Below are 18,857 nucleotides of genomic sequence, written 5' to 3'. Positions count from 1 at the left end.
CCTCCTCTAACAGTCCCTTACTCATCGTCTTGCGAGGATGAAGTAAGGCACTACACGTCAAGGCTTAGAACGGCGCCTGAGAGACATCGGTGTTGGCCCGGAGCATCATTATTCTAGTAGCAAGCGCTCAGTGTCGAGATCTGTCACCGCTTCCAGTCCCAGCAGCCCTCTGTGGGCAGAAACGGGTGGGAAAGCATCTGCACTCCCCCTCCCCCAACCTCAGCATGAGCAGTTCCTTGGGGTTGTTTTTTGTGTGTGTTTTTCTCTTCTTGACTGCCCTGCACGGCTTGTGGGATCATAGCTCCCCGACCAGGGATTGAACCCAGGCCCCCTGCCGTGAAAGCTCAGAGTCCTACCCACTGGACCACCAGGGAATTCTCACGAGGAGTGTTTGTTGACTGACTGCCTGATGCACTGATGGCAGGGTGTCCGGAGTTGCCCCTGGTTCCCAGGGAAGATAGGCAAGGGCTCAAAAGACACGAGGCCAGGCGGGGACCACAGGTTTACTGGGGGCTCCACGCACGCACTCATGGCATCACACGACAACGGCATGGTTACTCGGTACACGCAAAGTGGCCTCCGCCCACAGCTGGGGCCCAGAGGCCGTGGGGGGCGGCCCCTTCCCTTGTGGCCCAGACCCGGCTGGGTGTCTTCCTCCGGGGCAGCTGAGGGACGGGGCTGCTGGGGTGGACCCCGGGCCTGGAAAGGGGAAGGGAGCAGGCTCGACCAGGGGCAGGACCGGGGGCGGGAGGGGCCGGCCCGCCCTCACTCCAGGGACTGCAGCATCAGCAGCTGTTTTAGCACCTTCGTCTGGCTGGTCTCTCGGATTTCGCCGGCCAGGAACATCTCGTCCACGACCGTGTAAACCTGAGTGAAGGGAGGGTGAGGGGAGACCTGGTGTGAGAGGTGGGGAGACCCCCAGGATGCTGGTCTAAACCCTGGGGGCTGGGGGCGCTGATGCCCAAGGGCCAGGAAACAGACCCCCGCAGAGGCACCGGGGCGGCTGCGGGGGTCCAGCCCACCCCCCTTCCCCCTCCTCCGGCCCCCTCCTCATCTCATCTTCACCAGGAGCCCACCTTGTAGAAGTTGAACACCAGGTCCAGTTCACAGACGTTGTGGAAATATTCGTTTAAGACCTGGGAGAGGAAGACAGAGGTGGTGAGAGATGGGCAGGAAGAGAGAGACACACACACAGAGACAGGAACAGAAGGCATCAGAATGAGATGGCCAAAAAAAGGCAGAGAGAAGCTGAGGAAAGGGGAGAGACAGAGACCAGAGGAAACATCGAGGAGGGCAGAGAAAGACAGTGGCCCTCCGCCCCCCGCCTCTGAGGGGAGGGCAAGGAGGGCCCATGCATCCCAACAGAAGGGACGCGAGGGACGGCGCCCGCCTGCCTGCGCACCTCCACAAAGTTGTGGATGGCCTCCAGGTAGGCCAGGTTGTTGTCGTTGACATCCACACAGATGCAGAAGTAGAGGCCGGCATAGCGTCGGTAAATGATCTTGAAGTTCCGGAACTGCGGAGCAGAGAGGCAGGTAGTCAGTGACAGGGTGTGCCCAGGACCCAGTGTGCTGGGCAGGGTGGAGCCAACATATTCAGTCCTGCGTTCCACGTGTGGTCCCTGAGGCCCTGTTCTGTGTCTGGCCTTGTGCTGGGGACACAGTGGTCCTGGCCCTCCCTGCCTAGGGCTCACTGTCCAGTGGAGACAGATTCATCCTCAGTCATCCCCTGAGTGGGCAGGGCTAGACTGTGAGAGCCCCAAGGGGGCAGGCAGCTGACCCAGGATGGGGGTCCGGGAGGGCTTCCTGGAGGAGGGGGCATCTGGACTGAGATCTGGAGGATGAGTAGGAGTGAACGGGCAGGAGTGCTTTAGGCAGAGGGAACAGACTCTGCAAAAGCCCAGAGCCCAGAGAGAGAGGCAGGGGTGTTCCACGGTGTCCGTTCCCCTCTTTCTGTGGCTCCCTGTTGCCTCTGGAGAGAGTCAAACTCCTCAGCCCGGAACTAATCTACTCAATCATTCCACAAACACTGCCTGAGTACTTACTGTGTGGCAGGCTTTGTGCTGGGCAGTGCACACTCACCACCTGTAACCAAGACAATCTCAGCCTTGCCCTTAACTGAACCGTAAAATAAATACAAATATTACTACCTTATCACATACACACAATCCACGAATAAATATGCATGAACCAGGGACGCAGACTCTAATTTTATACGCATGTGTAAGTAGATAAAGTGATAGACACGTAGAGATATGAATACTGGCTTGCAAAGTTCCATGTCTTTGGCCAAAATCTGAAAAAGCCAGCCTGGCGTGTGTGCGTGTGTCGCCACCTGGTGGCGACTGCAAAAGCCAACACAAGTCCCTGATGTTTTTTTCTTTTTTTAAAAATAAATTTATTTTTATTTATTTATTTTTTTCACTGCATTGGGTCTCCGTTGCTGCGTGCAAGCTTTCTCTAGTTGCAGCGAGTGGGGGCTGCTCTTCGTTGCAGTGCGTGGGCTTCTCATTGTGCTGGCTTCTCTTGTTGCGGAGCATGGGCTCTAGGTGCGTGGGCTTCAGTAGTTGCAGCAAATAGGCTCAGTAGTTGTGGCACACGGGCTTAGTTGCTCCATGGCATGTGGGATCTTCCTGGACGAGGGCTCAAACCCTTGTCCCCTGCATTGGCAGGTGGATTCCTAACCACTGCACCACCAGGGAAGTCCTCAAGTCCCTGATTTTTATTTATTTTCTTCCTACTGTATCCTTTTGTTAATTCCTATACTTTGAGTATGTTCTCTAACTGTTTTTGGCCGCACTGCTCAGCTTGTGGGATCTTAGTTCCCTGACCAGGGATTGAACCTGCACCCTTGGCAGTGAAAGCGCAGAGTCCTAACCACTGGACCGCCAGGGAATTCCCAGTATGTTTTCTAATATTATTACAGTAGTTCCTGCACATAATCCATGGATTAGTAAGACTATATCAAGAATAAACCTACCTAAGGAGGTAAAAGACCTGTAGTCAGAAAACTATAAGACACTGATGAAAGAAATCAAAGATGACACAAACAGATGGAGAGATATACCATGTTCTTGGATTAGAAGAATCAATACAGTGAAAATGAATGTACTACCCAAAGCAATCTACAGATTCAATGCAATCCCTATCAAATTACCAATGGCATTTTTCACAAAACTAGAACAAAAAAATCTTAACATTTGTATGGAGACACAAAAGACACCGAATAGCCAAAGCAATCTTAAGAAAAAAAAAACAGAGCTGGAGGAATCAGACTCCCTGACTTCAGACTATACTACAAAGCTACAATAATAAAGACAGTATGGTACTGGCACTAAAACAAAAATATAGATCAATGGGAACAGTGTAGAAAGCCCACACGTGCGCCACAACTACTGAGCCTGCGCTCTGGAGCCCGTAAGCCACAACTACTGAGCCCGCGTGCCTCAACTACTGAAGCCCACACACCTAGAGCCCATGCTCCGCAACAAGAGAAGCCACCGCAATGAGAAGCCTGTGCACCGCAATGAAGAGTAGCCCCCACTCACCACAACTAGAGAAAGCCCACGTGCAGCAACGAAGACCCAATGCAGCCAAAAAAAAAAAGACACATGCACCTCAATGTTCAGTGCAGCACTATTTACAATAGACAGGTCATGGAAGCAACCTAAATTCCCATTGACGACAGACGAATGGATAAAGATGTGGTACACATATACAAAGGAATATTACTCAGCCATAAAAAGGAACGATATTGAGTCATTTGTAGAGACGTGGATGGACCTAGAGACTGTTGTACAGAGTGAAGTAAGTCAGAAAGAGAAAAACAAATATTGTATATTAATGCATATATGTGGAATCTAGAAAAATGGTACAGAGGAACCGGTTTGCAAGGTAGAAATAGAGACATAGACATAGAGAACAAACATATGGACACCAAGGGGGGAAAGGGGGTGGTGGTGGGATGAATTGGGAGATTGGGATTGACATATATACACTAATAGGTATAAAATAGATAACTAATGAGAACCTGTTGTATAGCACAGGGGACTCCACTTGGCTGAACAGTAGAAACTAAAACAACTACACCCCAATTTAAAAAATAGTAATAAAAAAATTAAAGAAAAAAGAATATATCAGGGTGCTTTTTTTTTTTTTTTTTTTTTTTTGCGGTACGCGGGCCTCTCACCGCTGTGGCCTCTCCTACTGCGGAGCACAGGCTCCAGACGCGCAGGCTCAGCGGCCATGGCTCACGGGCCCAGCCGCTCCGCGGCATGTGGGATCCTCCCGGACAGGGGCACGAACCTGCGTCCCCTGCATTAGCAGGTGGACTCTCAACCACTGTGCCACCAGGGAAGCCCTCTACTTTTTTTTTAAACTGATACAGATACATGATCAAATGTTTGAAGGCCCCTGCTCTGGAGTTGAGGGTTCAAGACAGGAAGCCAAGAGGGCAGGAAAACTTGATCTGGAGAAGTTACCAACTGACTGTCATAGCTGGTGTGGCCTTGGCAGGATCTGACACTGAGCATCACTCTTCTTTTCTTGAAATTCGCCCTTTCCTGCTGTCATCCTCCTGGCTCTTTCCTGTCACCACTGTGTCACCAGCACTGCCCTGCACAGGGCTACATGCTGGAGTGGGCCTGGATTGGGAGCAACCTAAGATGCTCAGGCCCCCTTGTGACAGTTTCACCTGACCCGCCAGCCTTTCTGGCTACTCCTGTCTATTCGGGCCTCCCTGCCCCTCTCTGGGTCCCTCAGTTGCTGCCGTTTCTAGCACTCAGTGGGGGACCCACCCTGCGCCGGCAGCAGGATGCCCCGGGACAGCGGGCATCCCTTGACGTCCCCACTCCTCTCCCCTCATCCCCTCCTGGACATCTCAGCTGGGATGAGAACAGACACCTCAGGGCTGATCTTCACCTCAACCTGCTCTTTCCTGAGTCGGCCCCATCTGAGAAAGTGACAGCGCCCCCTACTGGTGGCTCCATTTTCTTTCACACACCTTATCCAATCTTTGGCCCTTCAGTTGGCTCTACCTTCAAAACGCTTCTCAGCACCCCTACTGCTTCCATGCCAGTGCCAGTCACCAGTATCTCTCACCTGGACCTCAGAGGTCACCTCCTGAGTGGTCCCCCTGCTTCTGCTCTTGTCCCCTAGAGAGGGATCCCTAAAGCCTAAGTCAACCCATGTCGCTCCTCAGCTCAAAACCCCTCCGTGGCTCCCGTCTCACTCAGAGCAAGAGCCCAAGTCCTCACCATGGCCCACAACGCCCTGTGCCTTCTGCAATGATCTCATCTGTTCCCACCATCCTCACTGGCTTACTCCACCTCAGATACACTGGCCTTCTTGCTATTCTAGGAATGCCCCTGTACATTCCTGCTGCCTCAGGGTCTTTGCACTTGCTGTTCCCTGGGCTTGAAATGTTCCTTTCTCAGATATCATCTCCTTCCACTCCTCAATTTCTTCAGGTCTGGGCTCAAATGGCCCCTCTTCAATGAAGACCTCCTGACCAAACCATCTAAACCTGCATTCCAACCCCTGCTGTACACACCCCAGCAATTCCACCCCCCACAGCTGTTTCTTTTTTCTCCCTGACACCTATCACCACCCGATACACTGTATCTTTACTAACAGTCTCCCACCCACTAGAATGTCAGCTGTCAGCTCTCCAAGGGCAGGGACTGGGTCTGTTTTGTTCCCTGCTGTATCACCAGTGCCTAGAACATTGCCCGGCACACAGCAGTCCCCTGATTAATATTTGTTGAATTCTACAGGACAATCAGCCTGGTCTCTTGAACAGGCTAATCTCGTGGGAATTAAAGCTGGAGGCACCTCAATAAAGAGACCAAAGAGACATGGAAACCAAAAGCAACGCCAAGATCCTTGACTGGCTTTGGACAATCAGTTTTGATGATTTGGGGGAAATTTAAGTATTGACTGGGTATTAGAGTAATAGTAGTAAGGAAGTATGACTCATTTTATCAGGCCTGATGATACTTTGGTCATGGAAAGAAGTGTCTTTATTTTCTGAGATGTATCCTGAAATATTTAGGGATGAAACGTCATGGTCTCTGTAACTTACATATATTTTTTGGCTGTACTGCACGGTTTATGGGATCTTAGTTCCCCAACCAGGGATTGAACCCAGGCCCTTGGCAGTGAGAGTGAGAAATCCTAACCACTGGATTGCCAGGGAATTCCCCCGTGATCTCTGTAACTTAATGGAAAACACTACAGCAAGGGATGGTTCATTATACCATTCCCTACTCTGTGTGTTTGAGCATTTTAAGTTTTTAAAAGGCACCAGAAAAAAAAAAGTTGTTCGGCCGAAAAGAAGAGAAAAAGGTAAAACAAAAATGCAGGACTTCCCTGGTGGCGCAGTGGTTAAGAATCTGCCTGCCAATGCAGGGGACACGGGTTCGAGCCCTGGTCCGGGAAGACCCCACATGCCGCGGAGCAACTAAGCCCGTGCGCCACAACTACTGAGCCTGCGCTCTAGAGCCCGCGAGCCACAGCTACTGAAGCCCACGTGCCTAGAGCCCGTGCTCCGCAACAAAAGAAGCCACCGCAATGAGAAGCCCGCGCACCGCAACGAAGAGTAGCCCCTGCTCGCCGCAACTAGAGAAAGCCCGCACAGCAACGAAGACCCAATGCAGCCAAAATTAGATAAATAAATTTATAAAAATAAAAAGAAAAGCAAACTCTTAATACTATGAAATCTGGGTAGTTTGCAATCGACTTCTCTCCTGTTGTACTAACCTGTATGCTGGAAAAATTTCACACTAAAACGTACCCCCCAGGGCTTCCGTGGTGGCGCAGTGGTTGAGAGTCCGCCTGCCGATGCAGGGGACATGGGTTCGTGCCCTGGACCGGGAAGATCCCACATGCCGCGGAGCGGCTGGGCCCGTGAGCCATGGCCGCTGAGTCTGCGCGTCCGGAGCCTGTGCTCCGCGATGGGAGAGGCCACAGCAGTGAGAGGCCCGCGTACCAAAAAAAAAAAAAAAAAAAAAAAAAAAACCCCAAAGTAAGGAAGACCGCAAGCATGTTGAATAAATGAATGTGGTAAGTAAGGAGGGCGTGAGGCATTATTGCCATTAGAGGTTCGGCAGGAGGCTGGGAAGGAGGGGTCAAAAGGAAGCAAGGAAGTGGGGGGTGCATTTTGGCCGGGGGTGGGGGGGTAGTTTCCCGTCACCTCCACAAAGTTGGTGTGTTTGGCATCTCGGACAGTGACCACAGCGTGCACCTCCTCGATCAGCTTCTGCTTCTCATCGTCATCAAACTGCATGTACCACTTGGCCAGGCGCGTCTTGCCTGCCCGGTTCTGGATGAGGATGAAGCGGATCTGGGGGCAGCAGGAGGAGGAGGGAGGGAGAGGGGTGGGGAGGGCGGGCCAGTGCTGGGCGGCCCTGCCCAACAGCCCCACCCATCCCCACAGGGGAGACAGGGCCCACGCGTCCCTGCGGCCTGTCTTCCAAGGGTCTCAGCCACGCCCCAGAGCCCAGCCAGGTTGGCCTGGCCACACGCTCCTGTCCCAGGTCCCCCCCAACACCCCCGTGATTTCTCTGGCCAACTCTGCAGTCATTTCTAGGGCACTAAGTCCCAGGCTCCACCAACTCTCCTCTCCCTGACCTTGGACAAAAGATCCGCCCCTCTAAGCCTCAGTTCCCCACCCCCCACCCCCACCCCGGCAAAACAAGTTTCCATAGAAGACCCACTTTGTCAGGGTGTTCTGAAGGTTAAATAAGTTTATAAATTTAGTCTAGTAGCTGGCACTAGCAGGTTCGCTCGGTGTTGGCTACGATCATCACCAGTGATGGCTAGGAAATGTGTTTTTATGATTCTGAAAAGCCAGCTCAACTCTCATAGGGCTCTGTGAACACTGAACAAGTTGATCCCGGAAGTGCTCTGTACGGTGCCTATTACATACTGAGTGCTAAAGAAAACGAGCTATTATGACTGAGGCATTTGACCAAGTGGCTAAGGACACAGACTCCAGAGCCCGAATGAATCCTGGCACTGCTGGTTGTGTGTCTGCAGGCAAGTTACTTAACCTCTCCGGACCTCAGTTTCTCCGTCTGTATAATGGATATAACGAGAGTACCTCCCTCAGGAGACTGTTGCAAGAGATATTAAATATAAGAGGTATAATACAGTGACTAGTACATACTAAGTGTTATACAAATATTAGTTCTTAGTAATATTATAATTCATCGGCATTTGACTTTGAGAAAACCGTGGCCCAAGTTCACGTAGCTAGGAAGCCTGCCTTTGGGCTCAGTTCTGTTTGAGATGGGCAGGCTTATGCCCGTTTTATAGATGAAGAAACTGAGGCTCAGAGAAAGGAAGTCTCGCAGCCAGAAAGCAGAGCTGGGAGTCCAAAGGCTTTCCTCTGAACCCCCTTACCCTCACTTGTGGGAGCCTCCACCCACTGGCGAGAGTCTGCTCTCTTTCCTAAGCCTCACTCTCCACACACTCCATCCCTCCTCCTCCAACCAATCAGGCTGCACAGAAACAGGATATTACACTCTCCTTCCAAGAACCCCTTCTGCTGAGCCAGGGAAAACCACTTCCTAGGGCAGGGGTCCTGGCAGGCAGGGAAAGTGCGTGGGGTGGGAGTTGGGGGGACCCACGCCACACAGCCACAGCCTGGGGGCAGAGCCAGAGATAGATGGGGTATCTAGGGAGGAGAGACATAGAAGCCAGTCTACACAGCTGAGGGAGAGCTCTGCCTCTTACTCCTAAGTTCCCTCACACACCTCTTCCTGTTTCTCCTCCCAAATAGAATCTCTCCACCTCAGGGAATCCACAATGAGAAGTCCCTTTCCTCCTGTATCCTCGCCCCTCTGATGTCCCCTCTTGATGCTCCCCAACCTTCTCTGTCTCCAAGCCCCCTACCCGGGAGTTGTTCCCTTTTGACTCCTGCTTTCTCCGTTTCAGTGCCCTCTGTCAGGTCGCCCCATCCCGATCCCCGGGGAGCGGTGACAAATCCAATGCCCAGTCCTTGTTCCCAAATCCCCATCCCCACCTCTCCCACTTCCATGCCTACTCCCTACTCTCCAAGATCCCTCCTCTTGCAAAGACCTACTCCATTGCTCCCCACTCGTTTCTAGCATTCATTCCCTACGCCAAGGCTTCTCCCTTTTATTGCACACTTTCCCTGACATTAAAGCCCCATTCCCTACAGTTGTCTACTTCCCGTCTCCAGGGTCCAGTCTCTTCCCCTCGAGATACCTCTCTCATCAGCAGTATCCGGCCCAGTTCCAACACCCCCTCCGCCTGCAATGTCAGCTTCCTGCCTCTAGAGACCCCCTCTCTCATATCACAATGTCTCCCATTCTTCAACTCTCCTGCCACGCTCCCAGAGTCCTCCTCTTAGGATGTCCCCTCCCCACCTCCAATTCCTTCTGCCCATCTCTGAGATCCTCCCTGATCTCTTGCCTCCCTGTTTCAAAACCCTCCAGCCACCTCCAGTGTCTCCCTCCCGCACAGCCCTCTCCCCTTGCCACCTGGTCTCCAAAGTTCCCTGGCCTCGAGAGCCCGGTACACTCCAGCGCTCAGAGCCACCTCCCGGTTCTCCCCTTCCCCGGCCTTCGATCGGCCCCAATCCCGAGAGCCCGCGCCCGGCCCAGACCATCGCACCGCAGCAGGGGCGGCTTGTCAGTATCCCACCGAGTCTCCAGTACCTGCACGTGGACCCACCCTTCCCCCGTCCCCAGCGTGGGCGCGCCCCCGTTACCATGGCGACCCCCGTCCGGACCCCAGAGGCCCCGGTCCCGCGGCTCCTGGGCGGCTCCGGCTCTAGCAGCTGCTGGGGGACCGAAGGCTAGAGCGGACTTCCGGGAGACGAACTCGCCCGCCCTCTCGCGCACAGCCCGCTGGGAATTGTAGTCCGGAAAAAAAATGGGTTCGCTTATCTGAGAGGCAAGCCTGGGAAAAAAGCCGGTCTCGCTTCCCAGCATGCTGCGCGACTGTCCGTTTCCTACCTCACGGTTCGGACTCCAAATGCATGCTGGGAGCCGTGGGCGAATTGTAGTCCTCCGAGGACTACAATTCCCGATACGCTTGACGGCCAGCGAGGCGAGCGCTGCATCCTGGGAAATGTAGTTCCTCCAGCCTCCCTCCACCTCCCCGCGAAGGCGAGAAGGACAAGCTGGGAATAGTTGTTTTAAATAAGAAACTGCGTTGGGGGAGCTAGAAATGTAACTGTCTTTCCGTGTTCACCCAGTACTTTGTTTAAAATGTGTTGAGTGTTTTCTGCGGGAGACAGACAGTGGTTTAAGAGCATGAATTTGGAAGTCAGAACTGTGTGCAAATCCAGCCATCGCATTTCCTAGCACTTTGGGCCAGCAATTTCACCCCTAAACTCAATTTCTTCATCTGTAAAAGAGGGGTGATCAAGGGGTAACCTCAGTAGGGTTGTTGTAAAGCTTCGGTAAGTTTCCAAAGTACTTAGCACAGTGCTCAACACATGGTAAGTGCTCAATAAATATTAAAATCATGAATGTTCACTGTTAACATACATCAGGTAATAGGCGTCTTCTTACTTCCTATCCAGAGGTACACCTGCCTTCTTTCAGTTACCCAAACAGGCCAAGTGCTTTCCCACCTCAGTGCCTTTCCTTTGCGCTGTTCCCTGGAAATCCTTCCCCCATTTATTTGCTGGCTGACCTCTTCCTCTAGCTTAAACAGCACCTCCACAGTACTATATAGAGGACCCAATATACAAAAGTCCCCCTCTCTGACCCCTCAAATTCTCTAGGTCAGCAGTTAGTGTGATTTTTTTAAGCCTTTTTACGACTGTTAATGATTTATTTGGGGTGTGTGGGTCTGTTGTCTGGATCTCCCCTTAGGTCCCTGTTGAGAGCAGGGACCCTGTCTATTAACTCTATCTACATCACCTAGAACACGGTAGCGCATAGTAAGCACTCAGTAAAGGTATTGATACTGAGGGGAGACTTGCCCTAATAAAAACAAACCATATCCTAGAGCAATGTAAATTAAAAGTGTAGTATTGGCAGAAGAACCAACACATAGCTATTGAATAATTGCGGGGGCAAAAAGAGGTCAGAGATCATTTCCGTCTCTTGCACTGCTTTATCTCCAACAGGGTTGGGACCAGGATAAGGTAAGCAATGCGCCCAGGGTGAAAAATTTAAACAGGTACTCACTCGGGACTTTCCTGGCGGTCCAGTGGTTAAGACTCCGTGCTTCCAATGAAGGGGGTGTGGGTTCGATCCCTGGTCAGGGAACTAAGATCCCATATGCCGCGGGGCGCAGCCAAAATTTAAAAAAAGTTAAAAAGGCACTCACTCTTAGGTGCTGACCCAGCCCTTGCAGGAGCCTGAAAGTGAGCACCTGGCTTGCCTCCCCTTGGTCCCAGCCCTGATCTCCAGTGCCCAGCTCAGTGCCTGGCACAAGTCTGGTGTTTGTTTGATAAACATCTGCTGAATGAATGAATTAATAGGTATCAAGAAAACAGACACGTGTAATGCTAAGTAAAAGAAGTCTTACGCGAATGAATAGTTACTATGCGATTTGTTTGAATGACCATGAAGACTAAAATTGGTAAAACTAATCTATGATGTAAAAACAGGAACAGTGATTGTCTCTGTGGGCAGGGGGCTAGGAGGTAAGGATTATGTTGGATTTGGCATAGTAATATTCTATACTTTGAAAGAGGTTTTAGTTACATGGGTGTAGATATACATCAAAAATCAACAAATGATACACAAGATTTGTGCATTTCACCTTACATAAAATTTCCCTGAACAAAAATAGTCAGTAAATATTGAGCTCTATTTGATGATATGCATATTGGTTTGTTTTTTTGTCTTTTGGGGTTTTTTTTTTGTTGTTTTTGGCCGCGCCGTGCAGCATGCCGGATCTTAGTTCCCCGACCAGGGATCAAACCCGAGCCCCCTGCAGTGGAAGCGCGGATTCTTAACCACTGGACCACCAGGGGAGTACCTGAAATTAACTTTAAAATATATCAGAAAAGTAAGTTAGATTAGTGGATTGATTAAAGGATAGAGAGGTGAAAAGAAAAGAAACAAAATTATAGAATCTAGATGCTGAGTATATGGGCATTCACTGTGTAAAACTTTCCAACTTTATGTTCAGAAATTGCCATAATAAAATAAAGAAAAAAAGAAAAGAAAACAGACACTGTCCCCACCCGATGTCATTCATGGTCTAGCAGGGGAAATAGACTTAAATGATATATGCAAATAAATAACAAATTACTGAGCAAATAACAATAAATATTTCTTATCTCACACAGCTTCTATGGATCGGGAATTTGGGAGCAGCTTACCTGGGTGATTCTGGTTTGGTGTCTCTCATGAGGTTGCAGTCAAGATGTCAGCTTGGGGACTTCTCTGGTGGTGCAGTGGTTAAGACTCCACGCTCCCAATGCAGGGGGCCCAGGTTCGACCCCTGGTCAGAGAACTAGATCCCACATGCATGCTGCACCTAAGAGTTCACATGCCACAACTAAGGAGCCCACCTCCCGCAACCCTGCACAACCAAATAAATCATTTTTTTTAAAAAAAAGATGTCAGCTGGGAATGCAGCCATTTGAAGGCTCAGTCGACTGGCCCTGAAGGATCTCCCTCCCAGGGGCTCACTCATGGCATTGGCTGATTAACGCTGGCTGTTGGCAGGAGGTCTCAGTTCCTCGCAGGTGGCCCTCTCCACAAGGACACATGAGCTGTTTTTCCCCAGAGTGAATGATCCAAGAAAGGGCAAGGCCAGAAGCTGCAATATGTTTTATGACCTGGCCTCAAAGTCACACCCTGTTATTTCCACATTATCTTATTGGTACCCGGAACTGCCCTATCCAAGGTAGGAGGGGATCTGAATACCAGGTGAGAATTAGCGGGGTCCGTCTTGGAGACCTGGCTACCACAATTGCTTAAAGCAGAGGCACCTAGCCTAGCTGAAGAGTTAGGGACAGAGCTAGGCAGAGTGTCCAAGCAGGGAAGAGACCTTGTTTCTGCTGTCAAGAATCTCATGGCCTGGGTGGTTTGGAGTCTGAATCTGTCTATATCTATGGAATATAGATATAGACAGAAAGGACTAGTCCCAGCACTTCTTCTTTACTACAGAACCTGGAAAGACCCTTTCCTTTGAGGTGTCATTTCAACATGCTTGTCATAGGGAAAAATTGGAAAGAGACAAAATATGCATTGATTGGGGAAAAATCAGCTAGTTCATATGCAGTCACATAACAAAATGTGTGCATTCAGGCAACTATATAGAGAAGTCTGGAAAAAAACACATTTCTCGAAAGGCGAGGGGATGGGGTTGTGTTGTCCAAGGAGACTTCATTTTATCTGGTGTATTTTAAAATTTTGTAAGCACAAGAAATTCATGTATTATTGGTAATAGAATAATGAAAAGAATACATAACACAATTGAAAGTGGGCAAAAGATTTGAACAGCATTTCACAAAAGATGCTATTCAAATGGTTCATGTATATATGAAATGATACTCAACCTCATTAATCAATGGGATAAGACAAATTAAGACCACAACTGGATACCACTACACAGCCATTAGCATGGCCAAAGTTAAAAAGATGGACAATATCAAGTGTTTGGGAAAACGTGGAGCAGCTGAAATTCTTCTACATGTCTCTGGGGATGTAAATAGGTGCATCCACTTTGGGAAACTGGTTGAAGTACACATGCACACCCTGTGACCAGCAATTTCACTCTCATGTACATACCTAGCAGGAATGAGTATAAATATTTACCAAAAGACATGTTCTAGACTGTTAATAGCAGCGCTGTTCATAATAACCAAAAAGTGGAAACTACTCAGATGGTCACCAACAATAGAATGTAAAAATACATCGTGGATTCTTCACACAGTAGAATACTACACAGCACTGAGAATGAACAATCTCCATTTACACAAAGCAACGTGGATAAATCCAACAAACTATGTTGATCAAAAGAGACCACTTAAAAAAAAATAAAAAAAAAATTAAAAAAAAAGAGACCACTTAATTCCGTTTATGTGAAGAATTAAAACAGGCAAAACTAAAACTAAAATAAGCATAGAAATCAGGATAGGGGGTCTTCTTGTAGGGGGAAGAGGAGTGACTGGAAGGGGACAGGGTTGGGGGGCTTCTCAGAGATTGGTCACATTCTGTTTTTTTATCTGGGTGCTGGTTACAAGGGCGTGTTCTCTTGGAATATTCATCGAGCTGTACACTTGTGATTTGTGCACTTCTCGGTGTGCATGTTTTATTTTATTTTATTAAATTATTTTTTTAATGGTCTCTCTCTCTCTCTCTCTCTTTTTTTGGCTGTGCCACGAAGCATGAGGGAACTTAGTTCCCCCGTCAGGGATCAAACCCGTGCCCCCTGCAGTGGAAGCGCGGAGTCCGAACCCCTGGACCACCAGGGAATTCCCTCCATTTTTAAAGTTTATAAAAATTGGGAGGTTCATCATCCATCCTTCCATCAGACATTTAGCGTGTGCCCACTACGTGTCAAACACTGGCCAGGCGCTGGAATTTTGCACTGAGCCTAGGCATCCCCGCCTCCCATTCCTTCCTCGTGATTGGCTGCTCTTCCGGCCAATGGCGGAAGAGTTCACCTCTCTTTGACATAACAGCCGCAGCATCAGCTAGCTGCAGCTTCCTCAGTTCGGTTTGTAGGCGGCGCTGTGAGCTCACCGACTCCTTGGTCAAGCTGAGACCTGGTCCCCACCCTCTGATTCTTTCTGACTCTGAGGAGTGGAGAGAGAATATGCCCCAGCACCTCCACCCTTTTTGCAGAACTCTTTTGTGGATTTTTCTGCCTGTGCATCTCCCCGATGCGGATCCAGATCCCCAGGTCCCGCCTCACACCTACTCCAGCTCCACGGTTGGTGTGACCTCCAGTCCCAGCTATTTCCCAGTCCATGCTTGGGAAATCTTGACAGTGGCCTAGGCCGGCAGTCGGCACCTCTCTCTGTCAGCTAATTGTTTACTCGCTTGTCTATTTATCCTGGAGTGGAGGTTAGCCGAGTGCGTGGAGGCGGCTGCCCCCAGAGAAGCCTGCTTCCTGTGGTTGGCTTGCTCAACTAACACCCGCCCTCTTGTGCACTGGAAAGAGATGCAGAGCTGGGAAGGCCCTCCTTGATGGTTCCCTTCATTCATCCAGGGAAACACTGCCTGAGGCCCTGCCTTGTGCCTGGACCTGTGCTAGGAACATCAACGTTGATAGGGACACCCCCACCCTGTCCTCATGGGGCTCACAGTCCAGTGGGATAGAGAGACCTATCAGTATAGGGGAACAACCCAGGGGTGGTCAGGGCTTGGCTGGAGGACCCGAAGGTGCTGTGGAAGCCTAGAGGGAGACTGGCAGGGCCTCAGGGAGGGCCTCCCGGAAGAGGGGACATCTGAGCTAGTATCTGAAAGAGGGAAAGAAGTTAGTCATTAAACAAGGACTGTGTCTTGGTTACCATGCCTGCAGTGCCAGCCATCATCCCCTTTGTTTAGAATTAGATTCATTCATTTATTCATTAGCAATTATTTATTGTGGGCCATTTTCCAGACTGAGGAACTAGCCAGAATTCCTGCCTTCAAAGGGCTCACACATAAAATGGTGATAACAGGGACTTCCCTGGTGGCGCAGTGGTTAAGAATCTGCCTGTCAATGCAAGGGACACGGGTTTGAGCCCTGGTCCGGGAAGATCCCATGTGCCGCGGAGCAACTAAGCCCATGTGCCACAACTACTGAGCCTGCGAGCCACAACTACTGAGCCCGCATACCACAACTAGTGAAGCCTGCGCGCCTAGAGCCCGTGCTCCACGACAAGAGAAGCCACTGCACTGAGAAGCCCGCGCACCGCAATGAAGAGTAGCCCCGGCTCTCCGCAACTAGAGAAAGCCCGCGTGCAGCAACAAAGACCCAACAGCCAAAAAAAAGAAAGAAAGAAAAATGGTGATACCAATACAGAACTTCAACCCCTGATGGAGTGCTGTGAAGAAGTACTAGGTGTGCAGCTATCTGACCCCAGTTGTCTGGGTTTGAATCTCACATCTGCCACTCACTAGCTGTGTAACCTCTTTGTGCCTTAGTTTAGCAGAATAACAACTCTAACCTACTTGTAAGGTGTTCTGAGGGTTAAGTGAGTTAATATGTTTAAAGTGCTTTAGAATGTTGCCTAGCATAAAGTGCCCATTTTTATAAAAATATGAGGGTTAGGCCAAATCTGCGAGGCCACCCTGAGGAAGTGACTTCGAGTGAGACTTGAATGATAAGACAGGGTCGATGGGCTCCAAAAGAAGGGGAGAGGGGCATCTGGATCCAGAGTGAGCCCAGGCTTCTCTCTTCTCTAGGTGCTGCCAGTTCAAAAATTTCCCAAGATTGGAAGGACCTAGAATACGGCACTGGAGTTATGAACACGTATTAATTTGAAGTAGGGGAATCCGATGTCCCTTCTCCCGTTTTTCTGGTGTTCTCAAGTGATAGATCTCAAAATCACTTACAAACCAGGGCTTGCAGTGGCACCTAAAGAAAATCTGGCCCACGCATTGGATTTGTTTAGCCCACAGCACTAAAAACAAACTTTAAAAAAAGTCATGCATGGGGACTTCTCTGGCTTTCCAGTGGTTAAGACTCCCGCTTCCACTGCAGGGGGCACGGGTTGGATCCCTGCTAGGGGAACTAGGATCCCGCATGCCATGTGGGGCGCCCCCCCAGAAAACAAGTCACGAGCATCTAAAAATCAAATTTCATGCATTAAAAGTGTTAAATTAAAAAAAAAAAGGGAGTCAATGGAAACGACCGTCATCAGTAATCAGAAAACCTTTATTTGATGGGATGCTTTAAAACTTGAGCACACTTCAATTTCATTTTATTTTACTTTTTTATAGATTAATTTACTTACGTATTTTTTGGCTGCATTGAGTCTTCGTTGCTGTGTGCGGGCTTTTTCTAGTTGCTGAGAGCGGGGGGCTACTCTTTGTTGCAGTGCGAGGGCTTCTCTTGTTACGGAGCACAGGCTCTAGGCGTGCAGGCTTCAGTAGTTGTGGCACACAGGTTCAGCACTTGTGGCGCACGGGCTTAGTTACTCCGCGGCATGTGGGATCTTCTCGGACCAGGGCTCGAACCCGTGTCCCCTGCATTGGCAGGCGGATTCTTAACCACTGAGCCAGCAGGGAAGCCCCACACTTCAATTTTTTAAAAAAGCATTGAGATATGACCTCAAAAACAAAACAAAACTTGAGCGCATGTAATTTTTTTTTTTTTTTTTTTTTTTTTTTTTTGCGGTACGCGGGCCTCTCACTGCTGTGGCCCCTCCCGGTGCGGAGCACAGGCTCCGGACACGCAGGCTCAGCAGCCATGGCTCACGGGCCCAGCCGCTCCGCGGCATGTGGGATCCTCCCGGACCGGGGCACGAACCCGTGTCCCCTGCATCGGCAGGCGGACTCTCAACCACTGCGCCACCAGGGAAGCCCTGAGCGCATGTAATTTTATTTATCAACGTTTATAGAGTAAGGCATGATTTTCAGCGCTTTACAAATAGAACTCATTTAATTCTCCCTGCAAACCTTACTAAAGAGCTAAGATTATCATTCCATTTTTTAGATGAGGAGACTGAGTAAAGAAATGAAAAATGCAATAAGAAGCACAGCTTTTCTTCATGAATTCCTTGAATCTTGACTGGGCTCCCAGAACGCTCATCTTCCAAGACCCGTACTTCCGGAGGGGTCCCAGAGGAACCCCTCTTCAGTTTAGAGGAATTCAGGGGTTACAGCGGTGCCCCTTCCCATCACTACTCTTTCCCCTCCGGGCTCTCGAACTGACATTTGATTTGCAGTCATTTACACAATGCCGACTTGGAGGCCAGGGCTGCATGCGGGACCAGGCCCTCGCGCCTCTTCCGGGATCAGGCGATCACAGAACCCAAAGCAAGTTGTAATAAGGCACTCGTTACCTGCAGATTTTCTTCTCTGCCAGGAAAAAGAGCACGCGCTCCTCAGCCCCGCCCCTTCTTCCGGATCGACGAATTGAGGCTCCTATTGGGCTAAGGCGGGCCACGCCTCTTCGTGTTCCCCAATCAACTCCTCCACTGGGTGCGCTCCCTCCTCCTCAGCCCCGCCCCACCGCCCCAAGTTACGTCGCTCCCTCTCTCCTCCTCCGTTTTCCCCGGGGCTGAGCTCGCGGCAAACCCACCGCCCCTTACCTCTCATTGGCTGGTCAGGTCCCGCGCGAGCGGGATCGCGCCCTTCGCTCCCGCCCCCAAAGCTGGGCCATGCCTGTCTCCTCCCGCTTTCTCCAAGAGCCAGGGCGAGGAGGGTTTCGGCTGCTACTGGCGCGCGCAAGGGTGCGCGCGCCTCTCGAGGACCACTCCCTCCGCCTCGTGCAAGTAGCCGCGGCGGCTGGCACCCCTTCCTGCGCACGCGCACTTGGTCACCCCATTCCTCTGCCCGGTCGCGGGTCGCCTCGCGCTCTGTCTCGAGCCGCAGCCACCGCACTAGCGGCATTTCTTGGGGGCGCACGCGCACTGCGTCCTCCGCGCCCGTTCCCTGGACGCGGCCGATGCAGTGGCAGTGAGTCCCTCGGGCGCGCACGCGCTCTCGCTTCTCCTCTGCCACGCGCCGGTTATCCCCTCGCGGCGCGCCCTCACGGGCCGTTATCCCCCTGCAACGGTCCCCGCGCCACGCACGCGCAGCAGCGAGGGGGAGCGCGCGCGGGAGCGGCGGCCGCAGGAAGGAGGCGCCGCCGCCGCCGCCATTGCGAAGGAGGGAGGGAAGGAGCGAGCACGGCTGGTCCGCCCTCCCCCTGGTTCCCGCCCCTCCCCCCTTCCCCTCCCCGCCCCCCGCCCCGAGGGAGAGCCGCGGAGCGGCGGGAGGA

The 18,857-nt window shown here is 50.9% G+C and overlaps 1 protein-coding gene across 1 annotated transcript; it reads right to left on the bottom strand.

The window, feature by feature from the left end:
* Positions 1 to 483: 483 nt before the first annotated feature.
* Positions 484 to 9,878, bottom strand: AP2S1 (adaptor related protein complex 2 subunit sigma 1). Its single transcript, XM_032613986.1, has 5 exons — positions 9,736 to 9,878; positions 7,192 to 7,341; positions 1,403 to 1,516; positions 1,077 to 1,136; positions 484 to 867 (listed from the first exon to the last, which is right to left on the bottom strand). Exons 1-5 carry the CDS (start codon positions 9,736 to 9,738, stop codon positions 766 to 768), a joined length of 429 nt encoding a protein of 142 aa, XP_032469877.1. The 5' UTR covers positions 9,739 to 9,878; the 3' UTR covers positions 484 to 765.
* Between the last annotated feature and the right edge of the window lie 8,979 nt (positions 9,879 to 18,857).

Source organism: Phocoena sinus, chromosome 19, assembly GCF_008692025.1.
Source record: "Phocoena sinus isolate mPhoSin1 chromosome 19, mPhoSin1.pri, whole genome shotgun sequence".
NCBI lineage: Eukaryota > Metazoa > Chordata > Mammalia > Artiodactyla > Phocoenidae > Phocoena > Phocoena sinus.
This window is presented reverse-complemented; position numbering and strand designations above follow the sequence as displayed.

What these genes read in the sequence shown, in the direction of transcription:
- AP2S1 (XM_032613986.1), bottom strand. An exon ending in AACACACCAACTTTGTGGAG is followed by an intron (nt 1,517 to 7,191) that starts GTGACGGGAAAC and finishes TCTGCTCCGCAG; the next exon opens with TTCCGGAACTTCAAGATCAT. An exon ending in CCATCCACAACTTTGTGGAG is followed by an intron (nt 1,137 to 1,402) that starts GTGCGCAGGCAG and finishes TTCCTCTCCCAG; the next exon opens with GTCTTAAACGAATATTTCCA.